Genomic DNA, 18,663 nt, shown 5'->3' on the forward strand with positions numbered 1-18,663 from the left:
GTCTTCAATTCCTGGATATTAAACAAAAAAAACAAAAAATATTGATAAGGAGACATCGTCACCACCTAGTGATAAGAAACAATGTTTGGGGATTGATATGAAGGAAGACCATAAATTATACATTAATACACACCAGTTTTTTTTTATCTGACTTCTCTCATACATTGTCACTGGCCTGATTTAATTAGCCAAAGTGTCTTCATGCACCACAGACCAAAAATGAGATTGTAACCATAATACAATACACAATACAACATGTTTTTGTAACATAATTGATGATTGGTCCAATTTAATAACTAGAAGCCAGAACAAGCATGTATGACAAAATATATTTTGAGAAAACTCGCTTCAAAAATAAAACATTTTAAAATTCTTAAAAGCTTTACAATTTGAATAAAGCAAAAAAAAAGTTAATTACATAAATATTGATTGAACAACTACAAAAAATGAACACCCACATTTTGACACAATTATTCAAATTTGAAAGAAGGTGCAATTTGATAAAAGCTGTCATGAAAAAGGTTATAATTTGAACCATAGTAAAATTCGGTGAAAAACAGAAATACCTGTACCGTATTTAATCATTCTTCACTGTATAAAGGGAAAGATACACAACCGAAGAAAATATCTAAGATTTAATCCAAATGATACAGTATATCATAATCATTAAAAACTTTAGAAATCCACCAACAAAGGGTCAAAATATTTATTATATGAAAATATCAATGTGATCAATGTACCTCATTCAAAAAAGTCAAGTTAATTATTATAAACATTCAATTTCAGTTACATTGGTATGTAAACAAATATCCACTGCTCAGGCGATATTTTAACAATAAGCTCTGAAATATCTGTCAATTCTTGCAGAATATTCTAGAAATTACTAAGATTCACAGGGTACAGATTCAAGATCAAGGTTGTGAAGCTATAGTACTACATCTCGTTAATAAAACAATAAAATACTATATAAAAAAATGATAAGTATTAGTATTATTCTTAATACTAAAGAGTATAGAACTGCAAGCGGTCCTACTGCCCTGATTTTGTATGCACATAATGCAATGAAACGTTAAAAAAGTACTGCCAAATAGAGTTAGCTTGAAATGCATCTTTTAAGGACATGCCCATTTGTGGCAGTACTTTTTGAAATAGGATTACGTTCCAACGAAATCACCGCAGTCGGACATCTTGCAATTCTATACTCTTTGCTAATACTACCAATAAACTTTGGTACATTAAAGTATCATGAAATATTATATATATATATATATTAAAAATATACTGTCACCAAGAAAAATAGAAGAAAAACCTTCAGAAATTACTTGCTCATTTAAATGAGTCGCATAAGTTATTTAGCTTTCAACCATTCACAAATTTTCAAAATAAGAACAACACTCAATTTAATTACAGACATATTACTATGACAACCTTTAAATTTTGAGGTTACATGCAAAGACTATAGGGACAGTATTTATTTAAATATCTATTCAAATGGTGAGGAATATGTCCTACAATCTATTCAGACTCTCCCAATTTGATGATCTTCAAGCACCGTCTTAAATCATTCTTAAGCTTGGTTTTCATACAATCGCTACACAGTTGCTACCGTGTTTTCAGTGCAATCATTATACTGCTTAGCAGTCCCTGACGCAAAAAGGAAGGCTGACCAACCAGCAACACTGAAAGCTGTCGGTGGTAGCGTGTAGTGATTGTATGACACCTAGCATAACTAAACATCTCTAACTATCCTCCACTCTCCTGTTTTGGCTTTTTTTTCACTCTGCTTTATTTGTGTTGTTTTTTTTTTCTACTGCTTTCTTTTTCTGGTTCAACCATTTATGCCAGTTTTGTTTTTTTATGTTGTCATGGAAAGTGCATAGAGATGAATGTTATATGCACTATACAAGTGCACGACCATTGACCATTCTTCTGTTAAAAGCTAATAACTATAATGTAAAAGGTTCAATTAAAAAAAAAAATTGTAGATATAATGGCAGTATATTTTTAAAAGAAATAGTAATTACTTAATACAAAACAGATGTTTTTGGTAAGAAAATATTTATAAGACCCCCACCGATTAATATATAATTATGATGAAGTAAGAATTAAAATGCATAAGTACAAAGAGCATCATTCCAAGATATTTTATTGACAATTCATTACTAGACAATTCATTCAATAGAAGAATAGCAAAATATAAAAGTATCTTAAAATAGTAATATTAAACAAGGTGTCCTCAAATGACCTTTTCAGAATGTCAATCAAAGTTAACATCTGGCCAATCAAAAGGTATTATTATAGGTGTGGCCAGGAGTATGTAAGTGTCCCACAATCCAAGCACTCAGCAGTCATGTTTATCTACGAATGGATGTCATTTTGTGGGAGCTTAGCAACAGTATCTAAAGGGAATGGCTTAATGGAACTTTGAAATTGTCCACAAAGCAGATTTGACACGAGGGCTGCCATTTGAAGACTCCTGTATGAAACTAAGTACTGTACTGTACATTAATAATACAATTTATGTGAACGTGAATTGATAAGGATTAGTTAATTGGTCAACAGACTATATACTATAACTCTAGTTACAATTGCAGCTTTATAAGTTACCCATTAAAGTGGGATATTTAACAACAACTGATGCAAAGCTGACATGAGGGCGCCATATTTGTAAAGTTTGCGGATGCTGAAAGACGCTGAAGTGATGCAACAGCATACCATAGTGATTTTTCTTTTCTTTAATAGAATCCAGTTTTGTTCTGATCCTTCTGGTTGCCTGACCTTTCAAAGAACATGAAGTCCTGCAGAGAACAAAAAAAAAAAAAACATGTTTAGTAAGTTGTATGAGAAGCATACAATTTCAGATCTGTACGTTGTTGAAATCCTTTTCTTTCTTTTTTTAAACCACATTTATAGAGGGTGGACAATTCCAGCATATCCTAGAAGGTCGGCCGACACTTTTATCAGCGAAAGCTCTTTATTAGGCTTACGGTGTGGAGTTTTTAGTCGTGAAAAAAGATTTTAAGTTTTAGGATTTTTTTCTTATATGACTAAAACCAACTTTAGGCTCTAAGCCTTTAATCACGCCATCTGACCTGTGATACACTCATATATGCCCATCATCATGCCCATATATGCGAAAAAGACTGTAATTTGTTAAAGAAATATTGATAGTGTGAACTGAGAATTCATTAAATATTCAAAATACCAGTCTATATACAATGTGTTGATCAAATAACATAAACAATATATTTAGTTATTTTAATTGCTTACTCTGAAAACCTAAGTACCCTAGTTTTAAAATACCTAATTAGAAAATTACAATGAGTAAATATTTTCTGACTTAATACAGGCTACCATGCAAATGTTCTTTTGTGACCTGCTCTAGCAAAAACAGGTTCTTGTCTCAAAAAAAAAAAAAAGGACATTATTACATACTCGCAATCTAGAGGTGAAAAGCTAATAATTGATGCAAAATTGTTATCGGATAATAAATGACGAAGATATATGATAATTGATATTTTCAGTCCAACATGCAATAAGATGGTCAATACTTGGGGAGTTTAGCTGATTCGAATTATTTCATTTTAGATGAAAAGCGCCTAATTTTTACCAGTCAGTCACATTTTTGTGTGTATATCAGAATTTTATTGGAAATTGATAATTTCTTTGATTCTTTTTAATTGGCAGTTGAATGTTTTAAATGAATATTTATAGTTTCCAGATTTAAGTGGAGTTCTACTTACAATCAGGAAACACGCTCCTAACATCACAGCTTTGATGTTCACATCCAGATCCATTGGGAATGAGATTCCGAAATTATCCGCATCGGTGAATGCTTCCTTGGCAAATCCGGTCCATTGTTTGGAGATTTTGCCCACCTTGGTACTGCCATCAGCGGATAAAACCTACAAGAAATTCACAACATTCGTCAAGAGAAAAATGACAGAGGAAAGAGTTTGATGAACAGTGGTGCACTGTTGTACAACATACTGTATCTACAATTTTTTTTTCCTGTGGCCTGGCTGAGTGGATGAGCTCTTTGGATTCAATGCCATAACTTAGTTTGTTACCTAGCCACATTATTATTTACATTGTGATGCGCATAGAGGACAAGACAATATGTGCCTTAAAGTTCATTAGTATTATTAGTTAAAAAATTTATGATCTAGTTAACCTACATCAAACTCAACATCACCGCACAGGTTCCAAGTACAGAGGGGACCACTTATCTTCAATATGGTTTCTTCATTGGCATTCTCAATTGTGAACTGAGGATAGCACACACTCCACGACTGCTTCACGTAGCCAACAACGGTCCCGGGTGGCGCACACACTTCAAGTTTCTGAAGACAGCTAATAAAATAAACAACATTATTGATAAAAATATTTAATTGTAATGTTTAGCCATACTGGAGGAATTACAATGTGGATAAAGTTAAGACACATTCACTACCAGACTAGACAACCCTCACTTGACAGTAAAACCTGTGGTAAAACTTTTGTCACTAAAATATATTCTGAAAATGTAGTCATGTTTCTTGTTCCCATTTCCCTGCATCTACGTTTGATACAAACAGTTTATCAAAGAGGCAAGAGTGAAAAAATATAAATTAAAGATAGAAAATAATAGAATAAAAATAATATAATAATAGATAAATAAACTAAAGAACACAGCAGCTAGTTTCTTTAAAAAAAAAATAGAAATATCCTTTTTTGCACATTATAACAAGATACAAAATATTAAATGTATTTTTAGAAAAAATATTATGCATATTTTTGAGCTGCTGCTCAAGTGTGCTTGTGCAGTTGTGGGCCTGGCAGCATTACCGGTGTCGTATAGATACTTTAATAAAAAATAATAAATATGGGTGTGAATATATCTGCAACACCTTGAATACGCCACAGCTGCCTGGGACCCATACACCCAGAAAAACATCGAACACCTCGAAAAAATCCAGAGGCGAGCTGCTAGATTTGTTACCAACACCTACAGACGTGATCTATCTTCTTAATATGAAATACTCTGGGCTGGACCCCTCTGCAAGAGAGAAGGAAACAACACCGTTGCTCATGCTTTCACAAAATCCTCAACGGCCTGATGGACATAAAAAAAACCATGGCTATATTACACCAAAACCAGCCAGACCCAGACGAGGACACAACCAACAATTCCAAATCCCTCAGACAAGGACTGGAATTCCCTACCCCGACCCCTTCAAATCAGCACTTACACAGCAAAGCAACGAAAAATAATAATCTCTCCATGCCTCCTGTTTAAATCCCTCACTGGGATATTTGGAGGATAACCAAGTAGCAAGTAACACCCTAGAGATGAGTATTCTTGTAAATGGCAGGGAATGTTACTGTAAGCTTGGTATACTGTTCTATAACACTTTGATCAAATTTTTGTCCGATGAAGTAGAGCATTATTGTACATGTTTCAAGACATAAAAAGATCAGGCGAGACATAAACACCATACTCCTTGGATGGACTGTAGAAGTAACTGCAAGAGATCGCAGAAACTGGACACACTTCCTACGTCGGGCAGCAAGTACAGATAATGCATGATGTTGACTGGTAGGTAGGTACAAATAGGTGGAAAGATTTATTTATCAAACTTTTCATTCAACAACTGGAAAGATGCCAATTACAGAAATAAGGTGATTGACAGTAAGTATTATTAGTTTGGTAGAATGTTTTAACAAGCAGACTAGTTAACACTATTAAGTCTAACAGATATAAACATGCAGCTTTAATAGTGGTCTAAAAGCTAATTTATCCAGCACATTATTATAAAAAAAATATTATGCATATTAAATATTATCTAAATAATTGAAAACCTTTATGATATAAACATGTAATGTGGTCAAAATGTATTAACTATTCATTCAATAATTTGAAGATAGGCAGAGCAATAATTGGTTTACTAATAATATATATATTTTATTTCAAATATAATAAATAGCAAAAAGAAACTGGGAAAAAAATTCAAGCTTTTAGATCTCATTTTTCAAATGTTAGTGCAAAATAAAAGACCATAATTATAGTTTGTAATTGAATTTTGTATCGCTTTGAAATGTGTTACCCTGAAAATTCATGGTATTAACTAAACCATCATAGACAAAAATATATTAATCAGCCTTATAATCAATGGCTACAGTACGTTAAATATAGTTATTACATTCATGATGACAGTTAATTGACAGACAAAAATATTCTCATATGTTATGTTTGTTAAAGCTATATATACAGTACACATATGTATAAATTTATTTTGCACATAGACACCTGCCTAATTTTTAATACACATATACTTGAAGGGTTTAATTACAGTTTCATGCAGAGTAGATTAATTGCAATTGTTTAAACTACATTTATTTATTTATCTCAACAGAAAATTTTAAACTTTCATTCTACATTTGAAAAAATCCCACAATGAAGCTGGCAAAAATTGCCAAGATTTTTACCAATTTACTGACAATCAGGTATCAATATCTGAAGAATGAAAACATTTTGCTCCAATTATGATAAACTAAAATGAAATCGTGTCTGAGCTACGAAGTAAACAAGTTATTACGCAATGCACTGAAATAATTCAATGACGTTTTAATCTTGCTTTATATGAACAGTTCCTCTTTTTAATTACTAAATAATCTTTCAATATCTTATCAGTACTGTATTGCAGTTTATATGTAAAGTGTTCATGTTTATACACATATAGTACACATTTATATGTACAGTAATGCTCTTGACCAAGCATACATTTTTTTGTGGACAAAAAAGTTAATTTGATTTTTGTTTCATGATTTGATGACATACATTGGTATGGTAAGCAGCACATCCAAGGCTATGAGCAGAACAAATGTTTCTATTTTCAAAAGGCTTTACATATCAATTTAATATAGGAATAGTGCAGTAGAAACACAAATTCATGCTTGAAGGGGCAGATGACTTGAAAGAGTTTCGGTTCATTTAATTTTAAAGCTTCTCTGACCATTTTTCTTATTTGGTAAAATAAATATTAACAAAACAACAAGAAATATACTAGCCAGGCTGCCCTGGTCTACATATTAGTAGAGTCTTAGTGTTAGAACTTGTGACGGTCTACAGTAGGTAGCTTTAGGTCATCAGGCTCACTATTGTTTGCATTTTCAGTGTCCCTGGATATATAGTATTAAAGCCTACTCCCACCCTCAATGTCATGTCAGGAGGGAGAGCTTATACCCTAGAAACTATGGCGTATTTTAACAGGCATAGAAAATGAATGTGCTCACAATGACATCAACAAGTACCACTATCTCAAACAATTTTTTTTTTTAACATACCAGAAACACCAACAAGATGTACAGCGAAGAGGCCTTGACAGGTGCATCACCTCTTTGGTTCCATTATCCAAGATCTTCATATCAAATGGCCTAGCATTTCCACAGCAGTTACGAGTACAACAATCCGTATCTAATTGAAAAAACAATCGATAACCAAAAAAATCTTAGACAGAAACAAATTACGAAATGTAGACAAAGTAGATATCAGGCAGACAATAAGACAATTTTTTTTATGGTCTTTTATAATTCTCGATGTATTTACAAACTCTTTTGCATTCAAGAATCTGGAAAACCCCTCAAAATATCAAATTAAATCATGGGACTGGCCATTAAAATTGTTTTAATATTTTACCAACTTATAATGTGATTACATATAGATTTAGACTTTTTAATTATGTAAATCCTTGGATAGAATGTCTATACATAGAAATATACTGATATTAAGAATGGCATTATTTATGCACATTTTATAATTGGTGAGAACAATATTTATATTTTTTAATCTAATTTTTAATTGAAAGTCAATAAAATATTTAGAAGTAAAGCAATTTAAATAATAAATTTGTTGACTCAAAACAGGCAATGATTAATAAACAAAATAAAAAAAGTTATATAATTGATACATTTCTTTTGTCTTGGTCAGAAGCCTTGCAACACTCAAAAAATGTTTTTGCAACACAAATTTGGACCACAAGCCACAGTTGGAAAACCAGTTTACTGTAGAGCACAATCTTATCAAAAAATTTGAAAACCAGGGCAGCAAACTGTACAATATTTACTGCACAATGGCTACTTTTAGCCTAATTAATCATTAACCGTTAAAAAAGAATGTTATTAAATAACAACAGACATAAATAAATTCATAAAAAATAATAAGATAATTAATTTCGTTACAAAAGGGGATATAATTCAACTGGTGAACAGTTACACATTGCCATACCTTCAGCAGCAAAGTATACTTGTTGTCCCAGCGTGTTCTTGACAACATATTTATTGTTTGTTTCAAAACTGGTAAAAGCTGTAGATTAAGCAAATATTGGAGTTTAGTATGGGTTAACTAATTACTTGGTAACAATGGAAGATGATTACACTGCATACACAGTATGGTCAGCTTGAGGGAATCTGCACAAAATATGGGGTGACATTTTTACAAAGCCATAAATAAAACAAACAGTCCTCCTGGAGGTCATGCTTAATATATGAAACCACAGTATGCTATACAGTATATGTCTATGTATGATTCCCTACATGGTGTGCAGTTATTAATTAATAGCAGGGGTTAAATTTCCCTACAGCAGCCAAGAGAAATTGTTGGTGAAGGGCCTTTCACTGCTGTAGTAGACCCCAATGCTCAGTAGCAAAATTTTGCTGTCAGTGTCAGTCACCTAATTCCTTAATCTGCTGTTGTAGAAAAATTGCTATGGTAAAATCAAGAGGCCCTCTGCGACGTTTTATTTTTTTAGCGCTGCTAGTACACTAGAGAATCATACCGAGTAGAGACCGCATTATACAGGCAGGTATTATACCCTCTGCATTATGCATGGAATACATGTGTTATCTCCATAACTCCAAATGGATGAAGGTAAAATTAATAATTTTTGAAGGAAATATAATATAAACCAAGCCCACAGGCAGGATTTTTAAAGGAAATATGGGGGGGGGGGGGTGTGGAGGGTTCTAATTTTTCACAAAAATGCACTTTGAGTCCTTACCCATCATGGCTGGTGTAAATTTTAAAGATATAACACCTCAGATGTCCGGAAATGGAAGGATGGTTCTTCGAACCCTAGTTGAACCACCCTAGCTACAGACTTGTAAACCTACACATTAACTGAATTAGACAGTGCTGACTTGTGAATAATGGGCCTACTTAACAGTACAGTATCTCCATAGGATGTAGACAATGAAGTTGTCATATGATATTATTATAATTGCTATAATTCTTTCAATACAGAACTGAAAAATTTAAGTAACTTTAATATAGCAATCAGATTGGAACAGGAATTGTGGGATATATTGTGTGGGTGTTTACACTTCTGGTTTGAGCTCAACAAAAATTAAACTTCCTTAAAAACATTTCAATAAGAAAACCTTGAACACCCACTTGGGTTATTTTTTCAGTATTACAGTGAGTAAGCTGAACCATGGCTGAACAAATTGTAATTACACTGTAGGTCTTGCTGCCTAGTTTTTGGTAATAATGTTGAACTTGTGCAAATTTAATGAGTCCTGTAATTTTCACCAACATTTATCAGGCCATACGGTATGATACCCTAGCACTAAAGACAATTTGGCATAGTCCCCTCTTACACATTTAGCATAGTGAAATCGGCAGGTACCATAGCAGGCATGCTTTGTGGACAAAAGACGGCAGTAGCCAGCCGGCCGGTCGCGTTGGCAGGCAACAGCCGATGCATTCACTTCCTTTATGGCTGTAATTAAATTTCCTCAATTCTGGATGCATAGGGCATGTTTCATACTTCAAATAGCTAGTCTGGATTACATTTACAGTACGAAGTTATGAAAGTAGATACTGAGATTACATTAGAAAGATGTAAAAATACCCCTCCCTGGTTAGATCATTGGCATGACAGTATGCTTTAGAGTAGGAGTTGAGTAGGAGTTGAAACACTTGAAGTACTGTAATCTATTCACAATTCATCAATTCACAAGTGCATACTTCAATTTAGTAAAGTGTGTAATGAAAATTTGTTATTTAGAATGTATACACAATAAAATGTTATACTGTTTATACTACATTTACCTTTATAAACATTTACCAAGCAATTACTTAAACTACAAGTATATTGTTGGAGTTTATCCAGAGGATTCAAAACACACAGGAATCATATCAACATTAATAATGATAATAACATCCTCTATCGTAATTAAAATATAAAAACTTTATTTAAAATGTGGAATAGCCTGTTTTGAAAGTATCAAAAGTATGTTAAATCTCAATAAAACACATAAAAAAAATCAAGTTTTTCCTACTTTTGCAGACCTACCACAAAAAAAAATGACTTAAACAGTATACTGTACTGTGCCATCCCACATCTGTAACTTAGCAAGAATTCTTTCTCATAATTTTCGATGAGATACACAATTTTAAATATTTTTTTTTTTAATTCCATAAGTCTATTCCTTATATATTAATAAAAAAATAAAAAATTAGTAATTAATAAAAAATATATTATCTTGATTACTTAAGAGAAAAGCATATTTTTCATTAGGATGTTTCTGTAGTATTGTGTATTATAAAATCAGAATCTTCAAAGATGAAAATATCTCAGCTTATACATAACTACAAAGCTAGACATTCTTGTATGCAGAGTACCTGTAGTCTTTTTTAAGAAACGAAACTGTTTTATCTCTCATGCATACTTGAATAGATGTTTTAAAATTAGATTCCACATTCCAGGTCGTGTGAGTAATATGGCCCACGTGCCGTCAAGAACGCAGGTACACTCTTTAGGAAAGAGTAGGGGATTGTCTTCCGGTGTACTGTCTAATTCAACTCAAAAAGACCAGGTGGGTTATACTTTCCAAATTTCACACCAAAAATAAATAATAAATAACTAATAAATGTCAGTAATAAATTATGAATAAGAGAGTTTTTTTATACCTTGTTTTCGCAAACTAAATTTTTACAGACCATCAGAGGAGGGCAGAAAAAAAATAAATAAATTTTCATTTAGCAAAGAGTTTTGTCAAAAACAATTTTCATTTAGCAAAGAGTCTTGTCAAAAACATCCAGACGGAGAAAATAAAAATAAAATTTTACCAGTGAATGTACAGTGTATTTATTGGCTGGTTAAACGCAAAAAAAAATTCTTGTGTTGGCCAAATTTTGGATAAATAAAAAAATGGGTAGGTCGGTAGGAAAAGTTTTTTTTAAACTTTTTTACCAATATTGTGTTTGTCTAAAAAGCAGAAAATACACAAAAATACAACAAAGGCCATATTAAAATCTATATTGCAGAGCAAGACCATCGCATAACAATGTAGCATCACCTACCGTCCAGCAAGATAGGCCTATTCCTGCCTTTTCAACTCATTAAAAAAATATTTTTCGTTGTAGTAAAAAAAACAAAAAAAAAACTGAAATGCCAAACCTCAATTTCGCACATATTCAAAATCATCATATTGGCAGGCAACGGATTCGCTAAACAAGGTATTAAAAACTCTTGCCGAATAAAGAATTGTCACTAAAATCATATGTAGGCTGGGCAATAATTATTCAAAATCAACTGAGTGTGTTTTGATGCTGGTATATTATGGCAGATTCAATTTCATTGATATGAAATTTATTTCATGCCGAACAGCGAACAAAAAATGGTTGATTTTTAACTTGAACTACAGAGCGATTTTTTAATAGATTTGTTTATCTAAATATTTGTCTTGGAATGAAGTTTTTGTTGTTAGTTACCTTCCATATTTGAAATGAATATAATGAGACCAAAGTCCATGAAGCCTTCCTCGAGTTAATATAAATAAACCCAGATAGATTATAAACAGTATATCCATCACATTAATAATGGAAACAAATTATGATAAATATTTATTGTACGGCAGTATAGTGTATTATTGGTGCATGATTGCTTTTCATGTGTAATTCCACAAAAAAATCATTAGTACATAAAAGCACTTAGATAATTGGTATGATCGTGATCTGTATATTATTCCAATCATCACTTCAGTAGTCCTATCCTTACCAGCAATTTTTAATATTTATTATATTTTTGCAGTTTTTTTTTTGTATGTTGACACTGACAGTGTTAAAACTTGTTCTAATTATTCAGACTATCATTTTAACACAGATGATATTACTTTACAAATAAAAAAAAAATAAAAGTTAATAAAATAACATATGAAAATGATACCAAATTTACTGTACTTTTATAGTTTGTTTATATTTTTGTAGATTTTATTTACTCACTGTATTGAAAAAATTAATTAAAACTAAATAATTATGAGTTGCTGTTGACTTTAAGATAAGGAACTTGCATCAAAAAAACAATTTCACCTAAATATTCATTTGAGAGTGACAGTGAAAAACAAAACAACCAAAATTTTGCGGCCACAGACATTCAGGTGTTTTCAGTGTTCAACTTAAATGGCATCATAATGATTTAGTGTAGTGGGTATATTGTTGTAGAGAAGAGTTCCCTATCTCAACTACATGGCACTAGATCTTTGTTTACTCTACTGTATATACTTACAAAATTCATCATGGTATTAAAAATATGGAAAGTAAAAGTATCCATATAGTAATTACATTATAATTAAAACCGATAAAAACCATCCACTTAATAAATATTTTGTGTTCAATAGGAGTGGAAGAATCTGTTTTCCTGTGAAAACTAACCAACTGCATAACTCTTCTCTTCCATCGGCCATGTGGCTACAGTACATAATGTAAACTTTGTCAGGTGAATTATCTCTCATGCCAGAGTTATGGATGATATGAATGAATAAACATATGAATGAATGAACCTATGCATGAATGAATTTGAATGCAAAATTTTGTTATTCTTGGTAAATTTTTAACTTTTATGTCTTAAAGCTCTAATGGGTGCCACGCCCACTTTTTCGGGCAACGGTATCTCGGAAAGTATTGGTCCGATTGAGCTGAAATTTTGGATTTTTCTTAGTTACTGAAGTTACAACAAACCCTGAAAATCTGAGACGGTGACTTCCGCGGCCACGTTGAATTGGCATGGAATGACCCGTATGTAAATTTTTCTCTGTATGTGTTCCATTTTACCATCTGTTTTTACACATGTGTTTGTATGACCTGTAATGTGTATATTTTACCCTTTTTCATATTTGTATTTTAATCTGTGACAAGCAAAGCAAATTTCAAGCCATTTTATGAGTTTGACCAATAAACTGAATTGAATCGAATATTTGAGTGCTTACCCGAAAACCACCGATAGTGCAAACACACAAGGTAAAAATGGAAATTGTCTTCAATTCAAGCAAATTAATGAGCAGGCTGAATACTGTGTGTATTATTTATCAAAACTAATAAAAAAAAGAATAAAATAAAGAATAATGTTTTGAGATTTTATCTTTTTTTACACAAGACTGTAACAAATGATGATGTTCTCGTAGTCAGGTTTAACTTTTAAAGCCTGATGATTAAAGATTCGTCTATTCCTCAATACGGTGAGTAACAATTATGTAACAAATTATCGCCCAAGAGTGAACAGTGAATTTAGTAATCAATAGATTATGCAGTACAATTCACATTAACAGACACTAATGTATAAAGTAATATTGACTATACTATAATATTTGACTTTGTATTTGACTAAGTATTTTATATTATTATAATGTACATATGCCACAACACACGTACTGTACTGTATGCTGAGAAAATGCAGAGAATACAATGTCAATGAAGTTAAAGTCAATAGAAAGAACACAACAAATCAATAAGTATACATTGAAAAGAATCACCAGAAGTAAAGTTATCAACTTTCAATACTGTATGACTTAACAATTTACTACAGTGTAGTACAAAAGTACAAAATGCTTCAATTTGCTGGTAGCTGATTGGCTGACAGCCAATTTAAATGATTTACTATGCAATGGTGTATTATTTTTTATATTATGTCATCCGTATGTGTCTTTCAATTATAATTTTCAGTTCAAAACTTGATTTACCTACCTTCTAGAAGTTCTACCTGCTGGTGGACTAGAAGCTGGTCTATCTGGGTGAGATACTCGAGCCCTGGGGGACAATTGGAGACTTGTTGAGGTGCTGCCATCCATGTTGAGGCAATAGTGCCAGGTGGTGCAGGGGGCTGTCCGGCGCCCTGTGGCTGACCATAAGGATTCGGCTGCTGGGGTTGATTTCCTTGAGGAGGGGGGTATGGTTGATTTCCTTGAGGAGGTGGTGGGTATGGCTGATTCACATTTACTGGTTGCACTGGTGGATAAGGTGGCACATCAGTATTAGGTGGGTAAGGTTGCATAGCAGTTGAAGGTGGGTAGCCATAGCCTGTAACAAAAATTATAAGGTACAGTAAATAACTGATAATACTAGGTAATAGAATTTTATTATCAACTTTAGAAGCGTGTTCACACAAAACCAAATGAATTAAAATCTACAAGTCATCCCATAAAACAGTATTTCTAATTTCTACCATTATGAAAGTGAAAAAGAATGTTGTATTATATTATAACTGATTACTAAAATGATCATTTACACTTTCATGTATACATGATGTTATTGTTGATGATGGTGATGGTGATGATTGTGACGGTGATCATTATGATGATAATAATAACATTGATGATGAATTATGATTGACTGTGATGATTACAAAAATAGTCATTAATGAAGAATTATTATGTTTTAATGATGAAAGAATACTGACATAATAGCACTAGTAATCAAGCACAATTTAAGCACTTGATTAAACTACAGGCACACTGTTTTTCAAAATGCTGGTTTCTATGACAATCAAATTACGCTAATGAAAAAAAAAATTAATGAATATTCATGAATTAGGAAGATGAGAATGTTACTTACCAATGAATGGAGAGAGATTCACAGACATGGAATGAAAAAGAAATACAATGGTTGAAAAATAAAATGGTTATGAAAACATACATGCAATGAAGGGAGGCAAATAATTTTTATTTCTTTTAACTTTTAATTTTAAATAAATAAACTAAATTTGCTGGTTTAGGTTTTAAAGTTTGCTGTATGTTTATGATCAATAGTTCTTTACTATGTAAACAACACTTCAAACCATAAATATATATATATATTTTAGCTGAGGTGCAAGGGAGATGTTAACGATGGCCCTTCAAATCCTTCACCAACCAGCTAAAACATGTAACTATCAGTTTAATTTTTTTTTAAATAGGTTGTTGCATAAATTGTGTAGACTACTGTACAAGCATCAAATTAAAAATATATTTTGTATGTTTGAAAATGGAGCGCAAAAAATAAGACCCCTATCATTTTGCTGGTGCTACCACTGCCATACATGCAATACCTGTAAAGGAGGCAAACAATTTTTATTTCTTTTTTTTACTTTTAATTTTAAATAAATAAACTATTTGCTGGTTTAGATTTTAAATTCTGCTGCATGTATAATCAATACAGTAGATCTTTACTATGTAAACAACATTTCAAATCATAAATATATTGAGCTGAGGCGTAAGAGAGATGTTAACGGTGGCCCTTCAAATCCTTCATCAACCAGCTGATACATGTAACTATCAGTTTAATTTAAAAAACAATAGATTTTGTTGCATAAATTGTAGACTACTGTACTAGCATCAAATTAAAAATATATTTTGTTTGTTTGAAAATGGAGTGAAAAAATAAGACCCCTTATCATTTTGCTAGTGCTACCGCTCCATGAGTAGTGACAGCACTCAGCTACTTAAAAAATATGAGAATTTTTTTTTTTTTTGAGAAGGGGGGGGGGTCTTTTTTGTTCTTGTTTTTTATTACATGGTACAGTACTTAGCCTACAGTATCTTGTGATTGCATTTTATAAGGTTCCACTATACAGTCATCATAGAAACTTTTTCTTCCTAATAAGCTCAGAGTTCGAATTTCCCCACAGCACCGACAGCAACTGCTGTAGGAAGAGCCTTCCACTCCTGTTTAATATCCCAGGCTCAACAGCAAACAGCAAGCTTTCTGCGGTTGTGTCACCTGATCCAGCAATGGAATATACCCATACATTTATAGAACAACTGTAGGCCTAATTCTTTAAAAAAAATTATGAAGCTTGGTGCTGTAGAAGAAGAATAAATTGAGCTGCAGTAAAAGCCATAACCCACAGCAACTAATTGGTGATGGAGCATTTTGAGGAAATTCAAACCCTGCTAGCTGATAAAAAGTGACTAGGAATCTTGGTTTAAAGCACTAACCTTGTTCTGTCATTTTGCTTTAAGACTTCAAAAAATTCCTCTGTGAAGAAGTGAATGAAAAGGAAATTATTGAACAATAGATACACAGCAACTGCTCACTCACCTCTGGCTTATTGGCTTACTTTAAGATTGACTACTGTATCAAGAAGAACAATACTGCACTTGAAGCTCATTTTTAAAATTTGATATAGTTATTATTTGATGGTCTGTATGTAACTTACTAAAGAGAACAAGCCATCTAAAATTAAACTAACAGGTCTAATAAAACAATTCATTAAAACAAGACAGAATATCTCTTTGTAGATAGTTTGCAGAGTGGTAATAAATCTTCATAAAAATGTTTATTTACAATCAAACATTAAATTGAACAATAGCAATCATCCACTCATTGAAAAAGATCAATGGCTAAGATCAGGCAAGTACTGTATTTGCATGCCACAATATGAAGAATCAACAGAATTCATTATTCAGACTTAAATGCCAATGGGTGCATGCATAATGACTATGTCATAGGTGACACTTGTGATATCAACTTGACAGGTGGCTAGAGCCTTACGGCAAGTAAAGTCGAATAAGAAACAGGCGGCTCTAGTCTAGGATATATTTTCTGGAGGGGGGGTGCTAATTTGTCTGATGAAGGGGCGGGGGTGCCTAGTGAGTTAATGATAACTTTAGTGCGCATCGCCATCCGAGGGCCTTCTGGCCGAGCCGGGGGAGGGTTTGGGAAGGGGTGTCCCCTCCCTATGACATTTTTTTTTATAGGGCCCTCTGAATGGCCAGATACATAACACTCTCGGACATAAAAAATACTTTTAAAGTTGATAAAATACAAAGTAAGGATCAAATATAAAGTAATATCAAATTAATTTACCCAGCCAAGGGTCTAAGCTGACCCGTCTGTAGTACTGTAGTTAGAGGAGCTAGTTCAGGGCAAATATAAAAATTCATTAGTTATTACTCCCGCCCGCGTCAAAAATTCTGGAAATATTGATGCAGTAATAAGAACAAATTTTTTTTTGCCACATCAATTATTTCAACAGCATAAAATAACAATGCAATTTTGTGACTTCAAATACATTTCCTTTAAAAAACTATAAAATTAAACCAATTTTTATACAATATTTACTATCTATTACAGTCACGGCCGGTAAAGAGATATCTAATAATTTTTTCTATGTGCCCTTAGTACCTTTTTTTAAATTTCTAGTACTAGTAGTACACTATGTGGTATGGTGTCCAATAAAAAAATAAAATTATTTTAAGATAATAATTTAGTATTAATTTGCCTAGGCCTACAGGTAGGCTAGGCCCTAGGCCTAAATTAAACCTGAGACCTAGTAGTAGATGTGTAGGATATGAAGTTTTTTAAGTTAGATTACCCTAAATTAAAAAAAATCTTAGCTAAAAATGTGCTTGGTTTCTTGGCCTACCTAGCCTAGCCTAGTCCTGGGCCGGACCCTCTGTATTTAAAAAAGTAGGCAGTCCAGTAGCACAGTTCAGTAGTGTCAGAGTGACTGTGGGATAAGAACCCCGGATGCTGCACTGACGCTGGGCAAGGGACATTAAAAAGATAAGATCTAGGCCTAGGGCCTAGGCCTAGAGCCTCTTGGCTTAAACTCATTTCAGCACCCCTGTACTGAAACATTTAAGGAAAATCATCTTGTAAAAAGTACGACAATGTAAACTTCAATTAAAAATCATAAAATGTAAAATCCATTTACTTACAGAAGTGTAAATTATATTTTGTATTCGACCTGCTCTACAAGTCGCTTTCACTGGCCGCTTTCAACGCCCAAACAGTACACACGCCTTCAAAATACGCAATCATCCACACACGAGCGATCATTTTTAGTAACAGAAAATACACCTATCATTGGTACCCCCACCGCTCGTGGGTTATCATACTCAGCAACAACCCGCCCCACCCCACCGCAAACATTACTGCTATGTTCTGCTATGTAAAACATATTCGAATTGCTGTATATCATATTTATAAGTTTTTAGAGTTGTAAAGCTAAAAATTTAACTTAACAACACAAGGTATACCCCTGAAACTATCGACGATTTCGGTTTCAAAGGCTTTTAAAATCAATTTTAGCGTCTAATAATATCTAAAAATATATATGTTTGTTTCTTCCCGAAACTGCGTTAAATTCCTCCCCAACGGAATAGTACCAGGTGGGAATCATAGATTTACACCGCTGGCGGCGGTCCTTTTAAATATCAATATAGGCATTAAAAGGCATCAAAGGCGCCATATGAATAATCCGGATTAGACATAGACCTATACAAATGCTCTCAGATAATTGTACAACAAACAGGGGCGGATCTCAGTTCAAATCTGGGGCGGTGTCATGTTTCCAAAAAAACCCGGAACAAGAAATGGAGTCCGGAAACATTTTAATTTCCAAGTGGCGGGAAATGAGTTCCAGA

The 18,663-nt window shown here is 32.8% G+C and overlaps 1 protein-coding gene across 3 annotated transcripts; it reads right to left on the bottom strand.

Annotated features, from left to right (window-relative positions):
• Window positions 1-1,797: 1,797 nt before the first annotated feature.
• LOC117124749 (phospholipid scramblase 1-like) lies at window positions 1,798-18,077 on the bottom strand. Of its 3 annotated transcripts, none has more exons than XM_033271061.1 (8): window positions 17,956-18,077; window positions 16,231-16,270; window positions 14,003-14,335; window positions 8,267-8,344; window positions 7,327-7,456; window positions 4,179-4,353; window positions 3,744-3,905; window positions 1,798-2,798 (listed from the first exon to the last, which is right to left on the bottom strand). In XM_033271061.1, the coding sequence occupies exons 2-8, from the start codon at window positions 16,241-16,243 to the stop codon at window positions 2,736-2,738; spliced, it is 954 nt and encodes a 317-aa protein (XP_033126952.1). In that variant the 5' UTR covers window positions 16,244-16,270; window positions 17,956-18,077; the 3' UTR covers window positions 1,798-2,735. The 3 variants fall into 3 exon arrangements, with proteins under 3 accessions (XP_033126952.1, XP_033126954.1, XP_033126953.1); XM_033271063.1 differs by having other exon boundaries at window positions 14,003-14,263; window positions 17,956-18,076; XM_033271062.1 differs by having other exon boundaries at window positions 16,231-16,366; window positions 17,956-18,039.
• Between the last annotated feature and the right edge of the window lie 586 nt (window positions 18,078-18,663).

The sequence above is a fragment of the Anneissia japonica genome, unplaced genomic scaffold (assembly GCF_011630105.1).
Source record: "Anneissia japonica isolate Jap-2015-1 unplaced genomic scaffold, ASM1163010v1 scaffold1764_len714935_cov166, whole genome shotgun sequence".
In the NCBI taxonomy this organism is placed as follows: domain Eukaryota; kingdom Metazoa; phylum Echinodermata; class Crinoidea; order Comatulida; family Comatulidae; genus Anneissia; species Anneissia japonica.

Coding starts and splice junctions, on each gene's coding strand:
- LOC117124749 (XM_033271061.1), bottom strand. Junction 8,345..14,002: donor GCAGGTAGAACTTCTAGAAG/GTAGGTAAATCA, acceptor CTTAATCTACAG/CTTTTACCAGTTTTGAAACA. Junction 7,457..8,266: donor AGTATACTTTGCTGCTGAAG/GTATGGCAATGT, acceptor TTTTTCAATTAG/ATACGGATTGTTGTACTCGT.